The sequence below is a fragment of the Anas acuta genome, chromosome 16 (genome assembly GCF_963932015.1).
Source record: "Anas acuta chromosome 16, bAnaAcu1.1, whole genome shotgun sequence".
Taxonomy (NCBI): domain Eukaryota; kingdom Metazoa; phylum Chordata; class Aves; order Anseriformes; family Anatidae; genus Anas; species Anas acuta.
In genome coordinates, this window is record NC_088994.1 from 13,173,180 (window position 1) to 13,198,045 (window position 24,866).

The 24,866-nt window shown below is 42.5% G+C and overlaps 2 protein-coding genes across 2 annotated transcripts; one reads left to right on the forward strand and one right to left on the reverse strand.

Annotated features, from left to right (window-relative positions):
- Nucleotides 1-1,539: 1,539 nt before the first annotated feature.
- PSMA7 (proteasome 20S subunit alpha 7) lies at nucleotides 1,540-7,853 on the reverse strand. The gene is made up of 7 exons (XM_068700734.1): nucleotides 7,679-7,853; nucleotides 5,589-5,715; nucleotides 4,493-4,617; nucleotides 3,167-3,289; nucleotides 2,643-2,762; nucleotides 2,039-2,101; nucleotides 1,540-1,765 (listed from the first exon to the last, which is right to left on the reverse strand). The coding sequence occupies exons 1-7, from the start codon at nucleotides 7,772-7,774 to the stop codon at nucleotides 1,673-1,675; spliced, it is 747 nt and encodes a 248-aa protein (XP_068556835.1). The 5' UTR covers nucleotides 7,775-7,853; the 3' UTR covers nucleotides 1,540-1,672.
- Nucleotides 7,854-7,868: 15 nt separating this feature from the next.
- On the forward strand, nucleotides 7,869-24,718 carry SS18L1 (SS18L1 subunit of BAF chromatin remodeling complex). The gene is made up of 11 exons (XM_068700731.1): nucleotides 7,869-8,523; nucleotides 11,816-11,892; nucleotides 13,364-13,448; nucleotides 14,283-14,427; nucleotides 16,896-17,093; nucleotides 18,051-18,215; nucleotides 19,125-19,226; nucleotides 19,572-19,664; nucleotides 20,915-21,034; nucleotides 22,108-22,235; nucleotides 22,442-24,718. Exons 1-11 carry the CDS (start codon nucleotides 8,455-8,457, stop codon nucleotides 22,466-22,468), a joined length of 1,209 nt encoding a protein of 402 aa, XP_068556832.1. The 5' UTR covers nucleotides 7,869-8,454; the 3' UTR covers nucleotides 22,469-24,718.
- The last annotated feature ends 148 nt before the right edge of the window (nucleotides 24,719-24,866 follow it).

The following is a 24,866-nucleotide window of genomic DNA, read 5'->3' on the forward strand; positions in this document are numbered from 1 at the left end:
CCTGTAGGTGAGAGCTCCTGAGGGGAGGTTTCTGTGCAGTGGGAGCAGGGGTAAGCACTAAGCCATGAGTGGCCCCCTTCCTGCCAGCTTCCCCTCAGTGCTGGGAGTAAACAGATTCCCTCAGGCATACAGATGTGATGGGCAAAGCCTTTTATTGTGCACAACTTCAGGGCTGTAGGAAAAGACAAACAGTGCTGCAGCAAAAAAAAAAAAAAAGACAATTTTTAATGTGGAGACAAGGAAAAGGGGCCAGGGTCAATCTTGATGTCCTCTCTGCAGCATAAAGGATGGGAGACCCCTCTGCTGTACACCCACCTCCTGCTTCAGAGCAGCACGGACCCAGAACCCCACCTGATCTAAGCACCACAGACCCCATCCAGGCCAGCAGGAAAAGCCTCACCTGGGCTAAAGCAAGACTCCAGCTCCACCCCTGCCCCTTTTTGTTGTCTTTGTGTTGCAGAAAGCCTCAGACTAATCAACAGGGCTGAGCTCAGACCTGCTGGGATCAGCTTCCTTAAAGAGCAGGGATGTTGAAAGCAGGTGAGTCAACTGGAAATGGCCTTTCAAAGGCCTCAGCTGAGGATATTGGAGGTGCTATGATACAGATAGCTATCCAGCTGAACCTTCCTAGTTGGGTATTCACTCGTCTCCCCTTCAGGCTATTTTTTTTTTTTTTTGTTACCTGCCACTTTTAAATGTATTGTTACAGTTTTGTTACACACACTGGTTACTAGTCAGTGAATAGAATAGGGACTGCACAGAGCAGATCCTGTCTCAAGTGCAATGCGACTTTCTCACACAGTGGTGCAGAGGTAGGCCTGTGTTAACCACTTACAGGGGAGTGACTGATCTACCTCTGCTGAAAGGCAAAGAAGTGGCAGAGGAAGCTGCTTTAATTGTGTAGAGGCTGGACCAGAAACAGCAAGATCTGTCCCGGGGGTAAGGTGTGTGGAAGGAGCAGGATGAGGGTAAATACAAAAGGATAAACTGGAGTAGAGCTTTATCGTTCAGCTGTTGCATGTAACATTTCTGGAGTTATTTTTAGCATTAGGAAGCTACTGGTCTACAAATCCCCTAGTGGGCAATCACAACACCAACACTTTATTCTAAACCCGATGAATCATGCAAAGTCTATGCAAGTAGCAAGTCATGCACTCCTCTGTTATGACATGCTTTCAGAAAAGCCAGGGCCCATGCTGCTTTCCTCAAAACACTGCACCTTGAAGTCTTTAGTGTAAGTCAAGCACCTAGTGCAAGTTGTTCAGAAGCTTCATGTTTGGGCTCTACCCCTCCAAATGTGAAAATGCTGGGGGGAAGCACAGTTCCATACTAGTTCTATTAAGGCCAGTGCACGCTTGAGACAACCACTAAAAAAAAAAACAAACTGAGCCTGTTTAATGACTCTCACATTAAGTGAGGTGTTAGAAGAAAACTGTAAACAAAGTCTTCCTCCTTTAATGGGTGGCTACTGCTGTTCTGTAGCCAATTGATCCTTGGTAATTAATATAAGGAACAGACGGATTTTTTTAAAATAAGAGCTTAAAAAAAATCAGTAGGTTTATTGTAGGTCTCAAGAGGGGCACAGTATCAATAATGGAATGCCTACATGATGTCTATACAGAGTAACCCATTGCTTGAATTAAAAAGCAGCTAAGCAGTTGAGTTTTGTTCATCATGATGTTTTCTTCTGTTTTTTCTTTTCATTTTCTTCCTTTTCTTTTTCAATCTCAGCAACATACTTCTCAATTTCTTCAGGGCTTAGAATCTTAAAAGAAAAAAGTGACCCTTAAGATACTAATACATCTCAGAGGCTTTTATTTAAGTGATTCTAACTCCGACATGGAAAGAAAGTTAACTGCTGTTTATAGAGACACAGGTACATTGTGCAGACACAACAACATTCCTTGGCCACTGACATGAAATAGAAATATTTGCCAGTGCAGACTGTGAGATTAAGGACTAAAACTTGTGGTGGCTCTACAGCAACGCTATCAGAGAAACAGGCTACAGGGGGAGAAAAGCAAAACAAAGCTTTTACCTTCAGCGGCTGATCTCGTCTCATCACAGCCAGCTCGATGTTCTTCCCACCAGACTGCACAACCTTAACAACAGTTGGGGGCAGGTATTAGGAGCACATCTGTTAGATTAACTAACAACCCCCTTTCAGAGGGGGGAAAGTACCTCACTATTTAGCTCTAAGATCCCTAGCCTGTAGTGTAAACCCCACCCCCCAAAAAAAGGGGCCCTCCTGCTGGCCTCAGTGCGCTCGGTGGTGCTGAAGAACACCACAATTCCACAATCTGACTTTGGGTTTAAGTTTGCTACATCTTAAGTTTTAACACAAAAGCCAGATGTGCACTAGGCTTTATATGCAGTACCTTTAGTTCATTTATTTTAGTTGCCAGAACTCAAATCTGTTTTCTTCCCTGGACAACTGCAAGCAACTTCTTCCATGTAAACTACAGGAATCGTTACCTGAAGCACCCTGAATTTAACCTGGCAGTACGTATATTTATAGTCTACAATTAGGACAGTTTTCATGGGTATTTATACTACTGTATGAAGATTTGGTGTTCTAACATTTGAGGAGTTAATCCAGACATAGAGTGAGGAGTCACACAAGCATTCTGAAGCTGACTCACCTCAAGAAGAGCCTTGATAACAAGTTTAATGGTTAGATCATCTGTTTCAATGGCTTCATCAGTATAGTTTTTCTCCAGGAATTCACGTACAGACTTAGCTCCTCTGCCAATGGCATTAGCCTGGAAACAGTGAGGGGAAGAAAAAAATAGCACAGAAGTTTAGGGGAAAAAGACCTAATTCATACAGTAAGCAAGAAATAGGAATTGTGCAATTACACAATCCAAAACCCTTTTGTGGTCACCATGTGTTTTTCAGGAGACTGAACACGTTTCTTCCCCCACATCACTCAAAGACAGTAGCCAGGCACAGGTATGGGTTTGGTAAACAAGAAACACAGATGTCCCAAGTAGAGCTGAGCTGCAGACTGCCATTCCCAGTCAATATGATCATTATGGATCTCTGCTGCTGTGAGCCAGCACCATCTGGTCAGTCAGATCTCCTTTCTACGTCAGTCCCTCTTTAAAGGAGGCATTAACTCCCTGAATATTTAATTATTTCTCCGTAAGAGATGGAATCAACTCACCTTCCAAGCATGGTATGTGCCAGAGGGATCAGTCTGGTACAGCCGGGGGGTTCCATCAAAGTCAAATCCCACAATCAGAGCAGAGATACCAAAAGGTCTGCGACCGTTGCTCTGAGTGTACCTCTAATCAGAAAGAAGAGATTTGATTTCGTAAGCAGTTCTAAGCATTTTTGAAGTAAAAAGCAGAGTCTGTAGATGTTACAACCAGAAAAGGCATCAGAAGTATTTTAGGAGGCTGGCTTAACAATCTACCTATTAAAATCAGGATTCCATATCCTACAGAATGCCACAAGCAAAGTGAGCAAGTAACTGCTCAATCCTTTCTCCTAACATCTGTTCAGGTTTTCTGCATGATTACAGCTATCAGGAAGAATCTCTCCTGGCAGCTGCTGCGAGACAGACAGATCTAGTAACACCGTGCGTTGACAACATGCTCAGGAAGCCAAGAAGGAGGATGACAACTGAACACAAAGCCAGTTTTTCACTAACAATTTGCAACAATTCTGTGAGTTACAAAGCATGGAATCATCTCTGATGATAGCTGGCTGCAGGAAAACCGGTGTTAAAGCCCTTTTACTGGTTTAGCAAAGTAGTTGCCACATCAGGCACCAGGAGTGCCCCCAGGCAAGGAGGCCCCAGGCTGGCAGCATTATGGCAGTGACAGTGTACCAGAATGAAAGACAAGTGTGGAATTACTGTGAAGGAACACTGACATTTTGGAAAGTGGTATTCTGCTCTGGCAGACAGGTAATTATTACAAGATTTACACTATCACTATACTAACATATCTGTGTAAATTAGATTTTTGCTGATCCCAAGTAGTGCTGAAAATTATTGTAATACACTAGAAAATAACTTTAAATCATAGAATGTGGTTGGGCATATTGTGACACTAGTTTGCTTAAAATTCATAAATATAAAACATAAGAATATGTTAAGTGCTGCACTGCTTTGCTCCCCTCTTATCACTCCCTGCAATGTCTCAGTGGAAGGAAAACTACAGCAGGAGCCATGAGGATGTTTTGGCGGTAACACAGCGCTGGCACCCTGAGAGTGCACTGAAGCTGCAGATTAGCAAAGTGTTCCCGATAACATCACAAATGTGCTCACGCAGCCATTACAAATACCAATTCATTTCATCTTTGGAAGAAAACTAGTGATCGATCCCATTACAACATTTCTGTTTCCAGAAAGCCACCACAATGTGCTTTGTTGCACTGCTTTTTACCAGCTAAGCAGAACATGGCCAGCAGAGACCTTCTACTCACGCAATCAGGCGCTGCTCACCAGGACATATTTTCAACATCTCCACGCAGTACAACTTACCTGCTTCAGGCTGGCGATGTAGCGTGTGATGTACTCCACGGTGACAGGATCCTCCACGGTCAGCCGGTGGCTCTGACACTCCACGCGAGCTCTGTTTATAACTATTCTGGCATCAGCTGTGAGCCCTGCAACGACAGCGCATTTGCTATGCTCAGACACAGGCTCCGTACCACTCGCACACACAAAACAACTACACTCGCCCTAAAAGGCTGACGAGGACAATGTCAACAGCAGTGGGAAAAAAGCAAACAAGGGCTCATCATTTCTTAGGTTTGCTGAGCAAGGACAGCATTTAAGAGACAATAATAGGAACTTAATGCAGCAAAATTGCACCATTTTTGTTTACAGCTTTCACGTTTGTGAGTTAAGTAACGTGCAATTTTGAGCCAGGCAATCAGACCTCTACTGACACGCTGAAAGCACTCCATCTAACAGCAAAGTATCAAAGCAATTTCAATTCTCACATGGCTTTGGTTCTATTTCTTATGCAATATGCCACTCTCACAAGTTTTGCGACTTGTTTCGACTACACAACTCCAGCTTGTGACCCCACCTGCACACGTGAGGATCCTGAGCTAAGGAAGCAAAGCAGCAGAAGTTGGCCAAGCCTATCACTCCTGCATGCTACATCTAAAAAACACTACTTTTGCCTGTTAAATCTCCCCTTAAAGCATTATTAATACTGACTGAAAGATTCTGAATTACTTGAGGATGAGAGAAACTTTCTGAAATACATTTTCTCTCCAATTACGTTGGTTTTAAACTTTCATGCCTCCTGTTTAAGCTCTGATCAATGGAATTGAGTCACTTGGAACAGAAAGATTGTGGAACTAAACTATTTATGCTTCAAACATAAATGTTCATTTAGAAGGAATCTTCTGAAGTTGAAGATGAAAGACTACTCTTTGTTTTATGCAATTCAGCTTTTTTGGCTTAATGCTTGTGGAAAAAAAAAGTCCCCATAACTGATGAATGGTTCTTACACCTCCTGTAACACAGCCAGCCAGTTACACTGTTACGTCCTCAGAACCATAAACCTACAGAAGGTGTTCCCATAACTGCTGTGCCTAAACCAAAACCCCAGGAGTTCACACACCTGCAAAAGCCATGCAGACATTGTCATCGAGAGCACAGATCTTCCGCACAGTCCTTTCATCCTGAAGTTTTGCCACAGACTTCTTTTCCACTCCTAGAACAACAATATCCTTCCCTCTGACTCCAACCTTCAATGCAGTAAAAGAGAAAAAAATAAAGTTAAGCTAGGCCTGAAGGACCTCATACTTGCAGACTTTACTGAAATGAGTATTAGGGGAGGGGGGGGGGGGGGGAAAATCACACAAAAACACATTATAAGCATGATTTCAACTTGAAGCCAGTATTTTTTTTCCTAATGCTACAAGCTGGAAAAGAACTGATGTAACCAAAATTGCATTAGGTTTCTGAGTTTCACAATCAGCTTTCACCAATTTAAATCCGTGCAGCTCCTGAGAGATTCCCTCTCCTCCCACTGACCATTTTCCCTGACACCAGGGGAAATCTGACTGATTTCTGCAGCCAGAGGCAGGATCAACAATCAAACTGCCACTGTGACTGGTCCGCTGATACTGCTCGAGTCACAACTAAAGCCACTTGAGACTAGAGCAAACAAAACGTACAAGCAGCCCGTCAATGGGCTGCTTCTTTACTGTACAAATGCATACTTCAAGTGTGTGTTTTCCAGCATTATGGAAGGGAAAAAAAGTCAACCTTTCATACTTTTCTTTCCACTGCTTTTCACAGGGTGACAGGAACCAGTCATTTCTTATGAGTGTCCCCAGTTATGTTACAGATGTTTCTAAAACATTAAACTCAACCAACTACCCGACAAGAGGCAAGACAGAGGTAGATTACATTAGGTGTTAACTCCACTTTTACAAGGTTTTTCTGGGGAAAAAATTTCTGGGGGGGCGGGGGGGGGGGGAGGGAATGGTGCCCAGTGCCAGGACAAAAAGCCACGGGCACAAACTGGGGCACAGCAAGTTGTTTCCAAAAACCAGGAAGCACATCCGTGCTGTAGGGTGAGGGGGCTCTGACCTGCACGGGCTGCCCAGAAGCTCTGCAGTCCTCAGAGACCTTCCAGTCATGCTGTGAATTACACCCATCCCAAAAGCAGTAAGTTCTCTTCCTGGCGTTTTGTTATTTGGGAATTAATAGTTTTGTCTTGTTTTTCCCCAATGGTAAAACTCTTAATTGAGCAAAAGTCTGGGGCAACTGGAAGACTGAAACTGGCAGCCAGAAAGTCGTGCCTATGTGCCTGTATTGATGTTTCCCAATCTGCTGGGAATCTGTACATTTCACTAGGATAAAACGTTACCATTTTGACCACGTGCAAAATTACAAAGTCGAGGATCATTATCTCCTGTAGCTCTGCCAGTCTTGCAGGTATGAAGGTCTTGCTCCCTGAGGCAGGTATGAGGCTGCTCTGCTAACTCAGCCTCCCTGAGCGGCCAGCCCACAGCTGCCGTATCACTCCCACCACCCCAGGACACCCACCTCAGCGAACAAAAACCCCACCGTGCCCCCTCCAACAAGTGTGAAACTGAGGCAAAGCCCTGCACACAGCGCAGAGCCCCTCCTGGAGGAAAGAAGCAGCACTTTTACACAGCTCCGAAACCCTGTTGAGCTGTGAAGCCCCCTACCAGCAATGTCACCCCCTAAACCACGTCCCCAAGCACCACATCCAACCACTCCTTGAACACCCCCAGCGACGGGGACTCCGCCACCTCCCTGGGCAACCCGTCCCAACACCCGGCTGCTCCTTCTGAGAAGAAATATCTCCTTATTTCCACCCTGAACCTCCCCTGGCACAACCTGAGGCCGTTCCCCCTGCTCTTACCCCCGGCTCCCTGTGAGAAGAGCCCAGCCCCTGGCTGCGGGCGCCCCAACCCCGGCGGTGCTCATGGCCAGGCCGGACGAGGCCCTGAGCAACCCGACCTAAGGGGCAGCTTCCTTACCTGTGGCAGGGGCCGGAGCTCGAAGCCTTTCCATGCCCTTCCCCAGCCGCTCCGTGCCCCCGGGAGCCCCTTTCCAGGCCCCTTTCCCCGCCCGCCCCCTCCTCACGCTCCCGGCCTCTCCCTCAGGCCCAGGCCTCCCCTCAGCCAGCCGGGCTTCGGGAGCCTCCCCCGCCGCCTCTCGGCCCTCACTCACCGCCGTGGAGCCCTTCTTCACCGCCTCCTGGGCGTACTCCACCTGGAAGAGGTGCCCGTCCGGGGAGAAGACGGTGATGGCCCGGTCGTAGCTCATGGCCGCCGCCTCCCTCAGAACCGCACACTCATCCCCCCGCCCGCTTCCGGGATACGCCAACGGCGCCCCCTGCGCCAACAGCGTACGCTGCAGCCTCGGCGGCTAAGGGGAAGGCAACGCGGCCGCGGCTGCGCACTTAGCGTACGCGTGCAGCGCTGCGCACTCGGCGTAAGCAGCCGGCGTAGGCGGACGGGCGGCGCTGCGCACTCGGCGTAGGCGGCCCCAACCTGGCGCTGCGCACTCGGCGTAGGCGTCAGCGCCCGCCCCCCGTTTCCCCCGCTCTCCCGCACTTGGCGTAACCGCCGGCCGCCCTACGCAGTTGGCGCAGCGCGGCGGCAGGAGGCCGGCAGCAGCCGCCCGGCTGCGGCAGGGAGCCCGGCGGCTGGGCCGCACCATGAGGGAGCGGCCGGCGGGGGGGAGCCGGCGGCAGCCACTCGGGTTTTTTTCCTCGACCTCCCCAAATCCTCACCACCGCCTCCTCGCCGAGAGCCTCCGGTACAAGCTGAGGGCTCCGGGCGGGGCGGGGAGGCTGGAGGAGAGGAGCCCGGGGGTGTTTTCCCGTTGCGGAGCGTACCATCGGCGGTGGCTCCCCCCGCCGCGCACTGCGGCTCCCCTCGCCGGGTAATAACAACATTATCGCAGCCCGCCCGGCATGCGATAGGCACTTAGTGCACCCCACCATGTCGGTCGCCTTTGCTTCTGCTCGCCCGAGGGGCAAAGGGGAGGTCACCCAGCAAACTATCCAGAAGGTAAAAAAAAATAAATAAAAAATTTAAAATTAAAAAAAAAAATAAAAAAAATAATAAAATTAAAAAATAATAATAATAATAAAATTTAAAAAAAAAAAAAATAAAGCATGCTTTCGGTGCAGGCAGCGCTCTGCGGGCTCCCGGGGAAGGCTCCTTCATGGAGGTGCTGCCGAGGTGGGCAGGAGGAGGAGGAGGAGGAGGAGGAACAAAGCCGAGGTGCGGGGATGGCTGCGGGGGGGCGCGGGGCAGGGGCGGGAGGCGCCTCGCCCGCTGCCGGGAGGGGGGGGGGGGGGGGACCGTGAGGTGCTGCCGGGCATCCGCAGTGCGTGACGGGGCTCGGGGGGGTTTCTGTCCAAAAAAGGGCAAATGAATGAAAACGAGGAAATTGCGAGAGGCTTCTTTTGTATCTGGCTGCGGGGTTTGGGTGGCGGGGGAGGCAGAGGGCGCGCATCCACCTGCTGGGGGTGTGCGGGGCGACGGAGCTCGGGGAGAGGCAGCCCCGCACGGCTGTGCTGAGGGAGCCCAGGGCCGGGAGGTATTGTTCCCCAGGGCACGGGGGATGCACGCAGCCTTCAGGCTCCTCTGCAGGAGGCAAAGCTGCGAGGCAGGGCTGGAAATGCCGAAGGAGCCCGGGCACGCTCTGCTCCGGCCGCCCCTGGGCCTCGGTGCTCGGTGCCTTGGGGCAGGGGGTCGGGGGCATTGCCTGGTGTCACTTGGTGGCTTCAGGGGGAAAAAAGTCCTTGGAGGGTTGGGATGGAAGAGATGCAGGGGCAGAACAGCTGCTGGGAGAGGTGGAAGCGTGAGGGAGAGCTCAGGACGCGGTTGGGAAACGCATCCCGCGTTGCGTAGCGCTTGCAGCACGTGTGTGCTGGTGGCTGGTTCGTTCTAAATAATAAAACATTCCCGTGGCTCAGCTTTTTGCTAAACCTCCAGATTGGATGAGGTTAGGGCGGAATTTCCTAATTCAGGTGGAATTAGGAAAAACACAACCATCGTATCCATAAGCAACGGGCAGCCGAAGTATCTTCATTGCAATTTTCAAGCACTTTCCAATTTTTTCATATCCGTAAACTTTATGGAGGCTTCAAAATGTTCTTTCTGTACAAATAACACCCAAAACCGTTTCCCATCTCGGGTAGGTTTGTTGGCACCTTCCTTCAGGACAGCTCCCTGGTGTTTTCGGGTGGTTTCCTTGTTTTGAAGCAGTGCTGCCGGGCAGGCTCAGCAACCGAGCAGACTTTGCAGCCAAGTGCAAGGAGTGGGGCACTCAGAGAGGGAACAGATGCTGGGCTATGGACTCCTTAAAATTCTTATTAAAGTGAGCTTTTTAGAACACACCAATTTTATTGAGAAACAACATCATTCTTATTTGCATTTGTAATGTATAAGCTGCGTATTTTTGTTAACTCAGTTTTAATAGTCCTTTAAAGCTTTTATTATTCAAGTACACACTATCATCCTAAAATAAATCATGCGGAGGAAGTTAGAGCTTTTGTCAACACAGCAGTGATGATGATGCTTTAAAATGATTCACCAAACAGCATTTCTAGGGCAGCGAACTATGATTTCTTGTGTGCAACAGAGATCAGAACTCAGTTCTTTTTTCCTAGGAAGCTAGGAGAAGGGTGATTCCTGTTTCCTTTTTTTCGGTAAGCAAAATGTTCTTCAGCTAATTGTGGAAGAATAATAACCCTTTTCTGACAGATACCTGTGATACTGCTTGGACTCTTGGTGTGGAGTACATACCTTCACTGAATGTGAAAATGTTTTTGCCAGTGAAAGCTGATAAGGAGAGCGTTAAATACTTTGCCAATTCTGCATACAGAATTCCATTGGCACCGGTGAAAATTCTGTACAACGATGAATACAGACTGTGAAGCCAGGAGCTGCACTGTGAGTCAGGAAGGAGTATTTTCTCTTAAGATAACCTGCTGCTCCCAGGTGAGCTCAGGCACATGTGCGAGAGGAGCAGGGATTCATCCAACACAATGTGAACGTTCCCCGCCAGGGCTGAGGACACCACCCAGGCATCCTGCTGGTCCTCAGCCCCTCACTGGCTTGGGTGACAAGGTCGCTGCAGGTGTCAGCAGCAACCAGTGGTGGACAGGGGTGTCCAGCGAAGATTGGCCAATTTGCAAGTCCCAAGCAAGGAGCAGGATGAGCCGAGCTCACCAAAGGAGTTACTGACCAGACCAGGCACAAAGAAAAAACTCTCCTGCTCATTTTCCTGTTACCTAGCTCTCTGCTTCTAAATGGGTCAGGAACTTGTTCTGATCAGAACATGTACCCACACAGATGAATTCATATTTAGCTTGTATAAAAGATGTTACACTTTCCTGATGAGTTCTTATGTCCTGATGCCCAAATTCAAAGGCCCAACCTTGCAAGCACTTAATAGCAGTGGAACCCACAAATTGTATTATGTAGTGGGTTTTTCCTAGAGGCAAATATAAATTTGTAAATACCATTGTTATTTTTCCATTCATTCACCTGCAGAAAGCTTGCCACGTTCTCAAGAAAGCTGGGGGCAAGAGACAAACTATTATCTTTGAAATTCTGAAGCAAGAATAGGATATTTTAACTTTTTTTACTGTGTCGTAAGTTCATTAATTAAATGAGAGGTGGTATTTTGTCCAGCAGCCCTGATTTTTTTGAAATAAGTCAGTGACTAGATTTTACGGAATGAAGCTAAGCTAGCAGCCACCGATACATGCAAATTAACTGCACTATAGTTACTCTGTATTTTCATTTGAAGCCCTCCCTGTATTTCAGTTGAACTACCCCAAAGGGCTTATTGGAATGTAATTTTCCTAAATGTGGTTTCAGTGGATCTAGCATTGCAAATTTTATATTTTGTCAAAGTGCAAAAGTCTGCAGGCACAAGTAAGTTCCATGCAGGAAAACAAGTAGGTTTAAATTGTTTGAAAGTATGTCTCCTGTTTGAAAATAAGTGTCTGAAGTTTTTCAGAGGGTTGGGTGATAACTTTAGAACGAGGGAGACCTATTTTGTAGGGGAAGTATTTTCATTCTTCAGCATAAAATCTATCTGGCATTTCTTTAAGGAGCAAAAAAGGTAAGTCCATTAATTCTTCTTTGTTGAATATTTCAGCTAACTCATTTGAAGATAACTTCATAAAGGAATGATTTGAAAAGCACTTTGTAATATCCCAAAGGAACAGTAGTGTACAAAACACAATCCATGGTGAAGGAGGGTGAACGTGGAATGTCAAAAACATGGGACTTGAATATGATTCTTTTAGTAACGTGTTTTGATCATGTTTCTTTTATGCAGATGCTAGATGAAAACCACCACCTAATACAATGTATTATGGATTACCAGAGCAAGGGGAAAACTGCAGAATGTACTCAGTGAGTATTACGAGTTTTCGGGTATGTTGGAGAGTTTTGGTGTACTTTTTCTCAAGAAGTACTGTGAACAGCTCTGCTTACTGGCCACTAAGAAAATACCTGGACTATTGACTTTTTAGGTTCACTTGTATTAAGAAATGCAGATTGTTCTTGGGACAGAGGTTTTAGTGGTTTTTGGTTTTGTTTTTCCTCCAAAATATTAAAGAATGTATTATTTTGAATATTTTTAATAGATCGTTTATTAAAATAATTATAGAGGATTATCACCCTGGTGATATTAGACCTCTTGCTTTATGCAGACTCACTAAATATGAGTAGAATCAGGTACAACACAGATTTGTCAGAAAGTAATGAAATGTTAAGGATCACCAGTGGTTATCTATGGCTAAAACAATATGCACATAGACATACTGGTTTGTTTTATTTACTATTCCTAATCTTGAAAGTAAAATGCTTTTATAAACCTTATGGGTTAAGTCTCAGGAAGAATAGCCAGTCTGTACCATGACAGGTCAAGTTGTGAGACCAAATCCAAGAGCTGTACTTTCCAAAAAATTGTCTATATGAGTTTATGATTCAGCTCTCGCTGAATTCAACACAAAAGATTTGAATTATTTTTAATAATGCATGCACTGCCTGCTTGGAAATGAATCCATTGAATGTTTTGAGCACTGAAGGGTCAGCACGGAATGCTTCAATACTACGGGAGTATGTGTGCATTTGGGAGGAGCATACCAAGTTCCATGCTTCTTGTATTCATATCACCGTCCTGGTTTTATTTTTTGCCACTTCTACTGCTTTCCACACATTTTCCCCTTATCAGAAGAAAAATCATGCTAAAAAGTATTTTTTCTTGCCTTGTTATGGAACCCTCCATGTCTGGCTCTTCACTTTGCTCAGTGGCACAGCTGTAGTTTGCTCTTGGATGCTCTCCTGTTCTTCCTTAGGAGCTTTTCCAGTTCATCGAGAACTGTGAAGAAGCATACATGGTTCTGGTGGTGCTAACTTGAGTAAACACTCCAGTTAAAGCACTCTTAAAAAAAATCTTGTTTATATCTTGCTGGAAAGGCAAACAGGTTTTGGGTTTTGGAGTTTCATTACTACTAGGACCCTGGTTAAAGAGAGGAAGAAGCTGTGGCTGACAGTTAGAGCAGCTGATCCAGTGTCAGTACTCAAAGAAATCCTGAGATCCCATCTTTACATATCACTCAAAGTGCTTTCAAAAAACTGTGTACTTTTCTTGCCCCTTCCCCCGGGTTCACCCATTTGTAAGTTGGGTGTTGAACCCGCTGTTGAAAAGCATGGCAGCACAGATATAGGCCAGTACTATTTATTATGACTGATGTAAAGTGGGCTAATGTAACTTCACTAGCCATTTATAAAGACCAAAAAAAAAAAAAAGGAAAAAAAAAGGTTGTAATTTTCTGTATTGTTAACCCTTTCCAAATAAGCTTTGCTCCTTATTCTGTAGATACCAACAAATCTTGCACAGAAACCTCGTTTACTTGGCAACAATAGCAGATTCTAACCAGAATATGCAGTCCTTGCTTCCTGCTGTAAGTACCAGTGCTACCATCAGAAACGTTTACAGTGCCAGAGGGAAAAGTTCATTCATACTGTTACTGATCACCATCAGCAAACCATTTTTTAGTATTTTTCCGGTGAAAAGTTTTGAAGTGGTCATGTAGGCCACTAAACAAATCAAAAGTTACTTTAACTGTATTTGAAACCCATTCTTCAGGATGTTAGTGTTAATATCTGGCTCTGTGACCTAAGGTCTATATCCTATAAATGCCGCAGTGTCACAGATCTGAACAGAATCCATTTGTCCCAGATTTCTTATTCTTTAATTATTCTTGCTATATTCTTTACTCAGGAAAAAAATGCCACTGTTTTATATCAAAAATCTAATTTAGCATTTGGGCATTGTGTTGTTTTTAAACGTTGTGTTATTCTTGCTAAAGCGATTGAGTTTGGAAGTATCCCACCTGTCACAAAACACAAAATAGCTTTATGCTTGACAAGGGTCAATTTGTCAACGCTCTTCTGTATAGTTTCTGCTAACGCTTACACCCTCAGCGGTTACTTTCAGACCAGCACAAAATGAAATTCACGTTAGTACAGAAGAATGGGCACAGAAGCCAGGCTCTATTATAAGCCCAATTTTGAGATCTTCGCTGTGCTGCCTGCTGGCTTCCCTGTGTCATGCTGAATGTCATTTGCACATCCTAGTCAAATGAAAAAAGGTTTAGTCAAGCAAGCCTAAAAAGTGAGGAAAGCACGCATTTAGTTGAGGCAGCTTTTAGTCATAGTCAGGCTAATTTGGGGGGCTATTATTTTTCTAAATAAAACCTAACCAAAAATTTGCTTCTCCTCCTTGTTATTTGCAGCCTCCAACGCAAAACATAAACTTGGGCCCAGGAGGAATGACTCAGAGTGCATCCAACCAATCTCTCCATTCACAGAGCAATCTCAGTGATGCAATTGGGACGGGCCTTCCTCCTTCCTCCCTCATGCAGAGTCAGATTAGCAATGGTGAGCCTTGGTCCCCTTTGTGCTGCTTTGCTGTTGCTTGGCAACAAAATCATTAATGCAGAATATACTTAGAGAGCTGTAAAAGACCTCTCCTAACTCACCTTTCAGGCATATGGAGATTTCAGGCACATGCTGAAATCATCACAAAATGGCTACAGTCAGTAATGATGTTGGCTTCTGCAAGGACTCCAGGCTGCTCAGTATTTCTGTAGGGGAAATTGAAAAAAAAAAAAAAGCATTTGTTTAAAAAAAAAAAAAAAGCATAATGAAAATCACCAAGTAAAGATGCCTTCAAGTTTTAAGTTAAAAAAAAAAAAAAAAAAAGATATATTGCAGTATTTTTATCTTGAAGGCGGTGGTGCTGGCCAGGGTAAATTAGGATTGCTTGTATAACTGACTGCACAACCAAGCCTTTAGATTGCAAAGGCTTTCTAGGAGAAATGCCTTTTTAAAAATAAAATGGTGTAATGTCAGTCTTTGTCCTCTGCAGAAGCTTGCAGGGATTGTACTATGTAGCCAAAGAGTTTGCACAGACATTTTATATGGATAAGATAAATATACAACTCTATCTATTTGTTTCTTTTGTTCTCATAACTGAAAAGAAACTCACTGAAAGACTTTTTTTTTTTTTTTTTTTTTACTTTGTGCATTTTATAGTATGAATAATCTGTTTATTTATTTTGTATCTAACGATTATTTAGTTAGCTCTTGTTTATGTGGGTCTTTCCCAAAGTGACGGGGAGAGAAAAACAGTTTCTATAAATAGAAATATCTGACTGTAAAAATCACAGACCTTGGCAGGGGGACTTAAGAGCAGATGCAAACCATGAAATTACTTCGGACTTTTAAAAAATCTATTTGTGGTCAAGCTGATGGTACCTTTTAAACTAATGGATGAGGTATCTACTTTAAACAGTTCCAGCTGTAAAAGGAACTTCTTAACTTTAGCTGAGCCTTCTTTTTGAAGGATTTATTAACTAGTGCAAGTATTAGAATAAATCAGTCAAAACATCATTTTGTTTTTTGCTGTGTGACACATCACTCGATGTATAGACTGAGAAATTATTTAACGATTGTCAACAGTTAGTGGACAGCATTTTTTGCAAGTTAGGAGTAAGTATGCACAAACAGTTATGAATACATGGAATTGTGAAAATTTTTCATCTAGTGGAGATGAAGGTGTGTAATGAGCAGGTAGAACATGTAGCAGTATGTGTATCTCCGGCTCTGCTGATTTCTGTAGGCCTAGATCTGTTCATCTCCTGTTAAAAATGCTGCTTGCTTCTCTCCATCAGAGGAAAATATAATAATCAACAGCAATTTTTCTCATTTTGATGTCTATAAATATCATTAAGAGTAATTAATCAGGTTTGCACTAAGAAAATTAGATACATTTTTCAGAGGCTGGAGATATGCTTAATAACTGAATTGAAATATCATTATCTAAACATTGCAACACAATGCTGTCTCTTCTAGGAATTCTGCATGTCTTCCATTCTATCTAAATTAATTTAGATAGACAACAATACATGGTTGAGTTTAGATAGGCAACAATGCACACTATCACAATTTATACAGTAACAATACCCAGCGAAAACAACTTTCCAAAACTCATTCATAAAAGTATTTGCAGCAACTAACAGCAAAAACCAGGACCAGTTTTCCCCAATGTTAGTTATCCAGCAGCAATAGTATTTCTTAAAAATAAGCATACTGCCAGGTAAGGAGGAGGATAACTCACAATATCAGGATACAATTGGAGCAGTGGGATAATTACATACTGGGATATTGGACTGGGAGTGCTGTAACAGTAGTGATGATGATTATGGTGGCTTGGAAGATTTATCTTCTGAAAGTCTGAGGTTCTTCCAGGCAAGCTGAAGGAAACGGAGAGGCAGGCCTGTCCTCTTGTCCCTGGGAGGGAAGGTTCCCTCGGTGCTACTAAGTCTCAGCCATGGTTATAGGGCTGCCTGAATGAAGCAATGTGCAAGGAGTTTATCAGCCACTGCTGTGCCCCCCATCGTCACCATTCGTGTGAATGGGGAAGATGAGTTGGCAGCAGGACAGGAGGAAGGAAAGAAACAAATTTCAGAAGGCTGGGATGTTACCAGAGTGTGTGTGTGTTTTCTGAAGTATCTGAAATTCCTTTTTACATTTGTTCGTTCTGCTGCCTGCAAGATCTGCAGCAGCCCGTGGAAAACTGGCTGTAGGCTGGTGCTGCTGATGTTTTTCTTCTTGTCTGCAATTCTGTATACCTAGATTTGGCAGCCAGGAAGAGGAAGATCACTCTAATTTTGCAGGAGGCAATTTTAATCTGTCTGTACATACCAGGGAATTTTAATAATGAGGATTTTTTTTCATTTTGTTTTGCCTTATCATATTTTAGAAAGGCCGCAAGGGCTTTAATGCTCACTGTACATTGCCAATAATAGCACAGATTTTCTTGTTGCTCTCTCTAATTTTTCTAGGTCCTAATCACGTGTCTATGCAGCAGTCAGGCCAGAACACTATGCCCACAACCTCTCTGAGTATGACTGTCAGCAGTCATGGAACTGGGCCTGGTTATAGCCATACAGTGCCTGCATCTCAGAATGTGCCAATGCAAGGCCAGGGGTCAATAGGCAATTATGTCTCTCGAACAAACATCAACATGCAGTCTAATCCAGGTAAACTCCCTCTTCCTCCTTCTGGGCCAACTTGACTTTTCAGTGACCTCAGAGGTTTACCACAGGTGAATGTGTTCTGTAAATATTTTCTGTAGACAGGGGCAAACATGCAAGAGGAAAAGCTTTTAAGATGTCTCTGAATTTTAAGGTGTTGGGCACCAGAGGAAGTGAGAACGGTTTCAGACTTGCTTCAACTTCCATTGACTTGCCGTGATTAACAATGAGTTGTGCAAAAGAGGATTAATTAGCTAAAGGTGCAGCAGCGCTATCCAGTAGGCCCTGGTGGCAAATCTCACGCCTGTGGGAGAGCTCAGAAAAGCACCTTTGGCCTAGCTGAAAGGGCCTGCCAGCCAAAGGGTATTGCAGATCTACCATTTATACGTTACTACCACATTTTTTATGCATAGAGAGGCTAGCAGACAACTCAGAAGTTACCTCTTGACTTGTAAAAATGATTGCTACTGAATATTGAATGGGATGTCCAATGCTTGTTCTTTCAGACAGTATGAAATGTAGGGAGCAAATAAATCCTGGAATGTCAGTTTATTTAAACTGTATAATTATCAGGTATGTAGTAAGATCAAAGTAGAAGGAAGAATTGACTAGAAAACAAATGCAGCAATGAATGAGTCAGGAGTGAGGAACAAATATCAGTTCTTTCTTTAATCCTACTGCAATAACGATTCCATTATTTTAAGTAAGGTAATAATTATCAAGGTTAGATGTATTTTCAAGTGTGTGACTGAAACAAATGGGAAGAACTAACCATGTAAAGAACATCGTTTTCTGACTACAGTGCAGAAGAGTTAAATGCATGTTGTAGGAAAACGTCTCCCCCTATGGAAAAATCACAGAATGATCGGGTTGTGAGTTGAAGGTTTTAACTTGATTCCAAAGAGATTAGGGGGAAAAGAGTTATATCCTTTTATAAAATGGTATTTTCCATGTACATTGTAGTCTCCATGATGCACCAGCAAGCAGCAACATCACATTACAACTCGGCGCAAGGAGGGAGCCAGCACTACCAGGGCCAGTCCTCCATTGCCATGATGAGTCAGAGCAACCAGGGCAACAGTATGATGGGGCAGCGACCGATGGGCCCCTACAGAGCTTCACAGCAAGGTAAAATCTATCAGTAGCTTACTGATATAATTACCAGTAGGTTGATGATATTCCGCCCATCATGTAGGGCAGGTAAGTCACCAAGATTTCCAAGCTACTTCTATGAATAGAGAACCCGTCTGGGAAGACAGAAAATCTGAAATGCTGGAAGTACCATGACAGCCAGAACTTTAATCTCTTTTCAAGTGTATTTTTTTTAATTATTTCAGGTGTTTAGAAATAATTCTGTCTAGAAGAGATCATATATCTCTAAAGAAAAGAAGAAAAGTTTGATATACAGCTCACTGAAGTCATTGGGAACCTTTTTGTTTCTTTCAAATGGTATTGGATCAGCTGTAAAATGGCAGAGTTAACAAGGAACACATTCCTGCAAACAAGATATAGTTTGCCAGCAATTAATAAGAAAAATTAGGCCAAAGCAAGGAAAATTCCAGAGGATAGCCACCATGTTCTAACACCTCTGGAAAAACTTCATAGAGGTAATAAAACTGCTAGACTGATTCTAATATAAAGTGAATTTTGCTAAGAAAGAAATGAATACGTTAATTGTAATATATTTAATTCTAACTGTGTTCTTGAGCATGGCATACGTTCCTGTGCTTTCTAATAACTCAGATCAGTAGATGAATTGTAGCCTTTTCTTTCGGTATTGACACCCAAGTGAGTGGTTTTAGGATGTGTTGCTGACACTTGCATAATTTCTGTTTCAACTAGCTTTTTTTTTCTGAAAATACAAAGTTGTTTCCTTTTTCCAGTGGGCAAAGCATCTTTGAAACCGCTCTGAACATACATAGCCTGCTTACTTATCCAGATGTAAACATTGTTTTCTTAGAAAGAAAATTAGATAAGAAAAAACATCCCCTAGGAGTCCACGGGCTCAGTGTGCTCTCTCTTGCCTTTGCTTTGCAGGTTCCTCACAGCAGTACATGGGTCAGGAAGAATATTACAGCGAACAGTACAGTCATGGACAAGGCTCATCAGAACCTATGAATCAGCAATATTATCCAGACGGTAATTCCTCTAAGCTCTGGTCACTGTAATACTGGTAAAGCATAGACCAGCATGACTGCCAAGGACGTGGCAAACACATTAAGATTTGTTTCCAATTTAAATGCTAGAAAATTTTAATTCCACTGCATGGGAGCCTGCACACCCACACTTCAGAAAGAGCACAAAGCAAAGTTGGGACTCGTATATCCAAGTGATTTCCCTGGGGGTGTGACTTTCCTTGCCACATATTCAGACTTTCTCTTGGCCTCATATTTGTGCATAATCAACTTCATAATATATGGAGTCAACAGTGTATAGGAAGTTATATTAATAATGTATGTGATAAATCTTTGCAATTTCTTATAGGACATGGTGATTATGCCTATCAGCAGTCATCCTATACAGAGCAGAGCTATGACAGGTCATTTGATGACTCTACACAACACTATTATGAAGGAGGTAGGAAAATACATTGGTAATTTTCATAAAACAAAGCTCTGTTCCCCTAAAATACTGACCAAGGATACAATGTCCTTATCAAAATATAAAACGTGACTTGCAGTGTCTGCATTACAAGGCTGCTATTTAGTGTCTAGAAAATAGAATTGAGCTATGTATAGCATTTTTGTAGCAATACTGTATCAGACTGTATCCACAGTATCGTGTCAGTAATGGTATGGTGAGGTAGTTATGCTCTGCAGCCTTGTGGAATCACTAATAGCATAGCCTGATATTCCTTAGAAAAATGATGCTGAGGTGTAGTTGAGCCAGGTGGAATTATCACTACGAATAGTGAACCTTTTTTGCAAAGAGAGAATAAACTTCCAGGATCTGAGTGTGTGCTCTAGTCTTATAAAACTGTTTAATGAGCATTTTATAGAGTGCAAATAAAAATGGCTGTATTAAAGTAAAATGTTATGCTTAACTAAGGGTAAACTAGTCTGCTGCAGTTGAATGAAAATTTCCCTGGAGTGACAAAGTCTACTGGTTTATTCCAGGACCAACTGTTTTTTGGTCTTACTTAATTCACCTTACAAATTGTGAAAAACAACATGCTAAATGAAACCGATCCTTGAAAATCACCAAGATTTTGAGTCTATAGTTGTACCACTACAAAACTGAATCAGTGATGCTATTAAGGCGTCTGACCTGTAAATTAACTGTAAAAATATTAACTTTATTATGATACAGCGGGGTGGCAATTTGGAAAGGCAATGTCTTCCGTATAGTCTCCATTCATTATTATTTTAGGATACCACAAATGGAATTTCCATTGTAGATGTTTTTAAAAATATCAGTAACGACTAAATGTGTTGTCTGTCTGGGCTGTATGAATAAACATCATTATCTGGAACAGAATACAGTGGGAGGGCTTCCTGAAAAAACAGCTATTTACCCTGGCAGCCTTATCTTTGTAGCTCTGACTCTTTCTTCTCTGAAACTCTCACAGAGTAAAACAAATCCTGGTGGAGCAGGTTGCTTGTTTAATGATGTGTATAAACAACTCTCTCCCATTCAAAAATCCTAGAAGTCACTAGAGAAATAAACTCATCGTGATTGGCAAAATGCAACATCTGCTTCTGAAAAGAGTACTTGTCTATGGGTCCCACACCAGCGTTCCTCACTCCCTTATTTTCTTTATGATTAGCATGTATGATGAAATACCTGCTTCATCCATAACCAAACTATTCCAATTTTTCCCCGTTTAGGAAATTCTCAGTACAGCCAGCAGCAGGCAGGATACCAACAGGGAGCTGCACAACAGCAAACATATTCCCAGCAGCAATACCCGAATCAACAAAGTTACCCAGGACAACAGCAAGGATATGGTAAGGAAACCGTCACTGACCGGTCGATTGTTTGCAATACTTCAACCCGATGCTTCCACTCCTAATCTAAAACATGGTGTAAACTATTTTATTGATTAACCTTGGACATCTACATGCTATAAATAGCCAAACAGCATAGCATGAAAAGGAATTCTGGGCAGTAACATCATTAGCAGAGCACTGCATTTCATACTGTTATGTTAGCATCCTGAGTCTTCTCTCTTGATAAACTGAGAAAATTACCCAGTACACATGCCTCATGTTGACTTCCTGACAAGCCTTGGTAGGAGGTCACTGTATGCATTCTCAGGCCTCCTACACATCAAATAGTTCTGCAACTGGCGTAAAAAATAACATCAACAATCCGGAGAATCACTACTCCCTCAATTAGGTTTCTTGCAATGTCATGTTAATCTTTGGTAAACTTGGAACTGAGGTGAAAAGAAAAATGTGGAAGTGATTTGAACATGCAGCTAACACTGGCACAGGACTTTGGAACTGTTCTGGTCACCAGGAGCTGTGTTCCCCATTGTCATCAAATTAAGTCTGATAGCTGCCTTTAAGTTCTCTGGACAGCTGCATGCATCCTGAGTCTCTGAAAGCAAGTAACCATTTCAGGTTATTCAGGACAAAAATGGGCTGGAGAGATTGGGAATATTCTAAATACTAGCTTCAAGGCAAAGCATTTCTATTAAACCCAAAACTCAGTTTTTAATGTTAACATTTGGATTCTTCTTTCTAAAGGTGCAGAATTTGCTAATTTTTCACAGGTTCATGTTTGACACTCCAAACGGCTTCAGTACTCTGCTCCTGTTCTGTTTTTGCAGGGGGAAGTTGTGGCTGGGAGCTTATTGATGCTTCTCAAAACCGTAGATTCAGGGTAACGTTTTAGAAGACCAGAGAAATATAGGATTTCCCAGAGGGACGTAGAACCAACTTGTGGAAGTCTAGGCAAAATCTACTCACAGTTCATACTCGCAAAGCTTTATTACCATCACGTTTTACATTTTGTTAACCATAAGAACTCACCCCAGCAAATCAAGCCCTATTAATAGATTTCACTGTCTTCTCAGGTCCTGCACAAGGAGCATCTTCACAGTATTCCAGCTACCAACAGGGACAGGGGCAGCAATATGGAAGTTACAGAGCTTCTCAGACGGGACCATCCGCCCAGCAACAGAGGCCTTATGGCTACGAGCAGGTAAATCATCTAAATCTCTCCTATAAGAAAGCAGATTGATCTATTAGCTCCTCACATCAATCCATCTGATAATTTGGTGTAGGCATATTGGTGATGCTTGGGTGGGTCTTTGAACATTAATAAACCAACAGAAAATTAACTCACTGTTTGTAAACCTCTGACATGTTATTCTCCAACATCTTTATTTCTCTCTTTTTTTTTTATAGGGACAGTATGGAAATTATCAGCAATAAAAGAATATGATCCCGTGTCAGATTCATTTCAATAGTATATCCATCTTTTGAACTGGATGTACCGACAGTTTTGATTAATTGTAATATGTTGGTTACCCCTTAGCACAAAGCAGCGTCTGTATGTGAACAGTGTTCATTTCATGCTGGATATGAAGCAGTGCACTACTGGTAACAAGACAATGCTTTAATGGTTTGATATTTGGTGCTGTGTATAGTACTGTATGTTGATACGATGCAGAAGTTTTTAATTTCCCCCCCCCATTCTTGATGTTTCTAAATAGCTTTAGGATCATTTGATCACAGTTGTGCCCCCCGTTCTGGAAGACAGCCAGGCTGTTCGGCATTCTGGCTAAATACAAAGCCATTCAGTCATATCTCAGCCCGAGGAAGTATCCTACGGTAGGTCATTGATCTTTTTTTTAACTAAATGCATTGCAGATTACCTGCCAGCTGCTGAAATACATGGCTCTTGACTTTACTTCTTAAGAATAATGGGGAGGTCACATTCCTTATGTGAAGACAGTTCCATGCTATGTGATAAAAGTAAGACTAATTGCAATTTCTGCAATACCTACCAGAGCGAACTACCCAGGTCTTATAATTCAACAATCTGCATAAATCCTTGTTTTTATTATAAACGGTACAGAAAGATGATCAAAACCTATATTTAAAGATACATTAATCACTAGGCCCACCTTTTATATATGCATATCATATATAAGATGTTTCTATTATGGAAAGAAAAATAGAAGGGAACTCTGAGATCTGCAGTGTCAGCCTACTAGATGTCAATATTGCTTCATATTGTGCTTAGCTGAGAAAAACATCTGGCAGAATTCTGGTCTTAAATATGCTACTCCGATTTTTACAACTTGCATATATACATTTTCATGCCAAATTTCACAGGCAGGTGGCTGGCATCCTCCTTTATTTCTGATTCTCCCATAGCCCTTGCTCAGATTTTCCAGCAAGTATTATAACCATAAATATTGTCAGTTTTATGGTTTACTGTTCTTACAGCTTAAACATCATGTTCATTTTTCTCTTGTACCTTGACAGAAATAGTTCAGAAGAAAAAAGAAAAATTCTTTTTTTTTTTCTTTTCCCAGGAAAGCAACTAAATTCATCTTGAATTGTGAAACAATATACATATAGAGAGGGGAATTGTTAATGGGGTCAACCAGTGAGAGAATACCTATAGAGGGAGATTTTAGAAATATGAACTAGTGGTATGTAAAAGCCAGTATGAACAAATGAAGTCACTTCTGGTTTTATATGTCCTTATAAAGTGTTGAATAAAGCACTTATAAAGTGCTTATATAACTGCTGAATGAAGTAACATGTCCAAACTTCTCTGTGGCAAAAGGCTAGGATGATTATAATCCGTGATCAATTTTGAATAGAGATTAATTGAAAATTTACAATATAGAGTAAATTTGCCCTATGTTGTAGGATGTTCTCCTTTCATTTGTCTGAACTGGTGTATTTATGGGATTTTGAGTTTTGGTACTCCGTATTTTGAAAAACCAAGACCACAAGTAAAATGAAAAAAACTCTCACTTCATTACTTTTTTTCCTATAGAGGAAAATCTTTTAACTGGACAGCTAAAGATCAATGTTGCTACCAAATGTGACAGCTATCAAATGTTGTCCAAGCACTGCCCTTGCAACATTAGCATTTTTAATAACTGATAAAACAGAAGATATTTCTGGTCAGTCCTCATGTCTCTCGTCTTTCCTGCTGGTGTTTTCATACAAATAAGTACTCTCAAATATCAAGGAACGGAAAGGAAATAAGATTGTTTTCTTTACAATATGTTAATATTACAGGTAGCCAGAAGAATGCAATATTGCTCTTTGCCAGCTTGGAAATATGCCTTTTTATGTGGTTTTTGAAAGCGCTGAAATACTTTTGAGAGAATACGATCAACACAAAACGAAACAGCAACATCACATCAATCTGAAATGTCTTACATTAAGAACTTCTTGAATGTTGTGTATATAATGTATTTGAAAGAGCACTTTGGAAATAGTTTGTACATTTATTTCCTAATTTATACATGATTTTGGTGTTAATATTTCTAATTGTTAATAACAAAACGTTTATTTAATGTGTTGTTCATTTTTATGTGTCAATGTGGAAACAAAGTGATGCCAGCATTTTGACTTCTCCCATTAAGTGTATCATCTTCTGTTTTGTAATACAGAATGCTTGACAATTGTTTAGGTTAAAAATGATCTGGAAATCAAGTTGGTGGTGCTTTTCTTACGACGCAGACTTCTTGAGGGGAAACCACAGAGGGGCAAGAGGAGATGCCTTGGGGTCGCACCCAGAGGTTGTCCCAGCTCCAGCGCTGTAGGGCGGTGGGTGGGTGCCTAATTAACGCCCAATTAACGT

Bases quoted from the DNA above. Each gene is read 5' to 3' on its own strand.
- PSMA7 (XM_068700734.1), bottom strand. From the start codon at position 7,774: ATGAGCTACGACCGGGCCATCACCGTCTTCTCCCCGGACGGGCACCTC. The intron at 5,716-7,678 runs GTGAGTGAGGGC...ACTGCATTGAAG, and splicing joins TGAAGAAGGGCTCCACGGCG to GTTGGAGTCAGAGGGAAGGA. The intron at 2,763-3,166 runs GTGAGTTGATTC...CACTGTTTCCAG, and splicing joins GCACATACCATGCTTGGAAG to GCTAATGCCATTGGCAGAGG.
- SS18L1 (XM_068700731.1), top strand. From the start codon at position 8,455: ATGTCGGTCGCCTTTGCTTCTGCTCGCCCGAGGGGCAAAGGGGAGGTC. The intron at 14,428-16,895 runs GTGAGCCTTGGT...TAATTTTTCTAG, and splicing joins GCAGAGTCAGATTAGCAATG to GTCCTAATCACGTGTCTATG. The intron at 21,035-22,107 runs GTAAGGAAACCG...CTGTCTTCTCAG, and splicing joins AGGACAACAGCAAGGATATG to GTCCTGCACAAGGAGCATCT.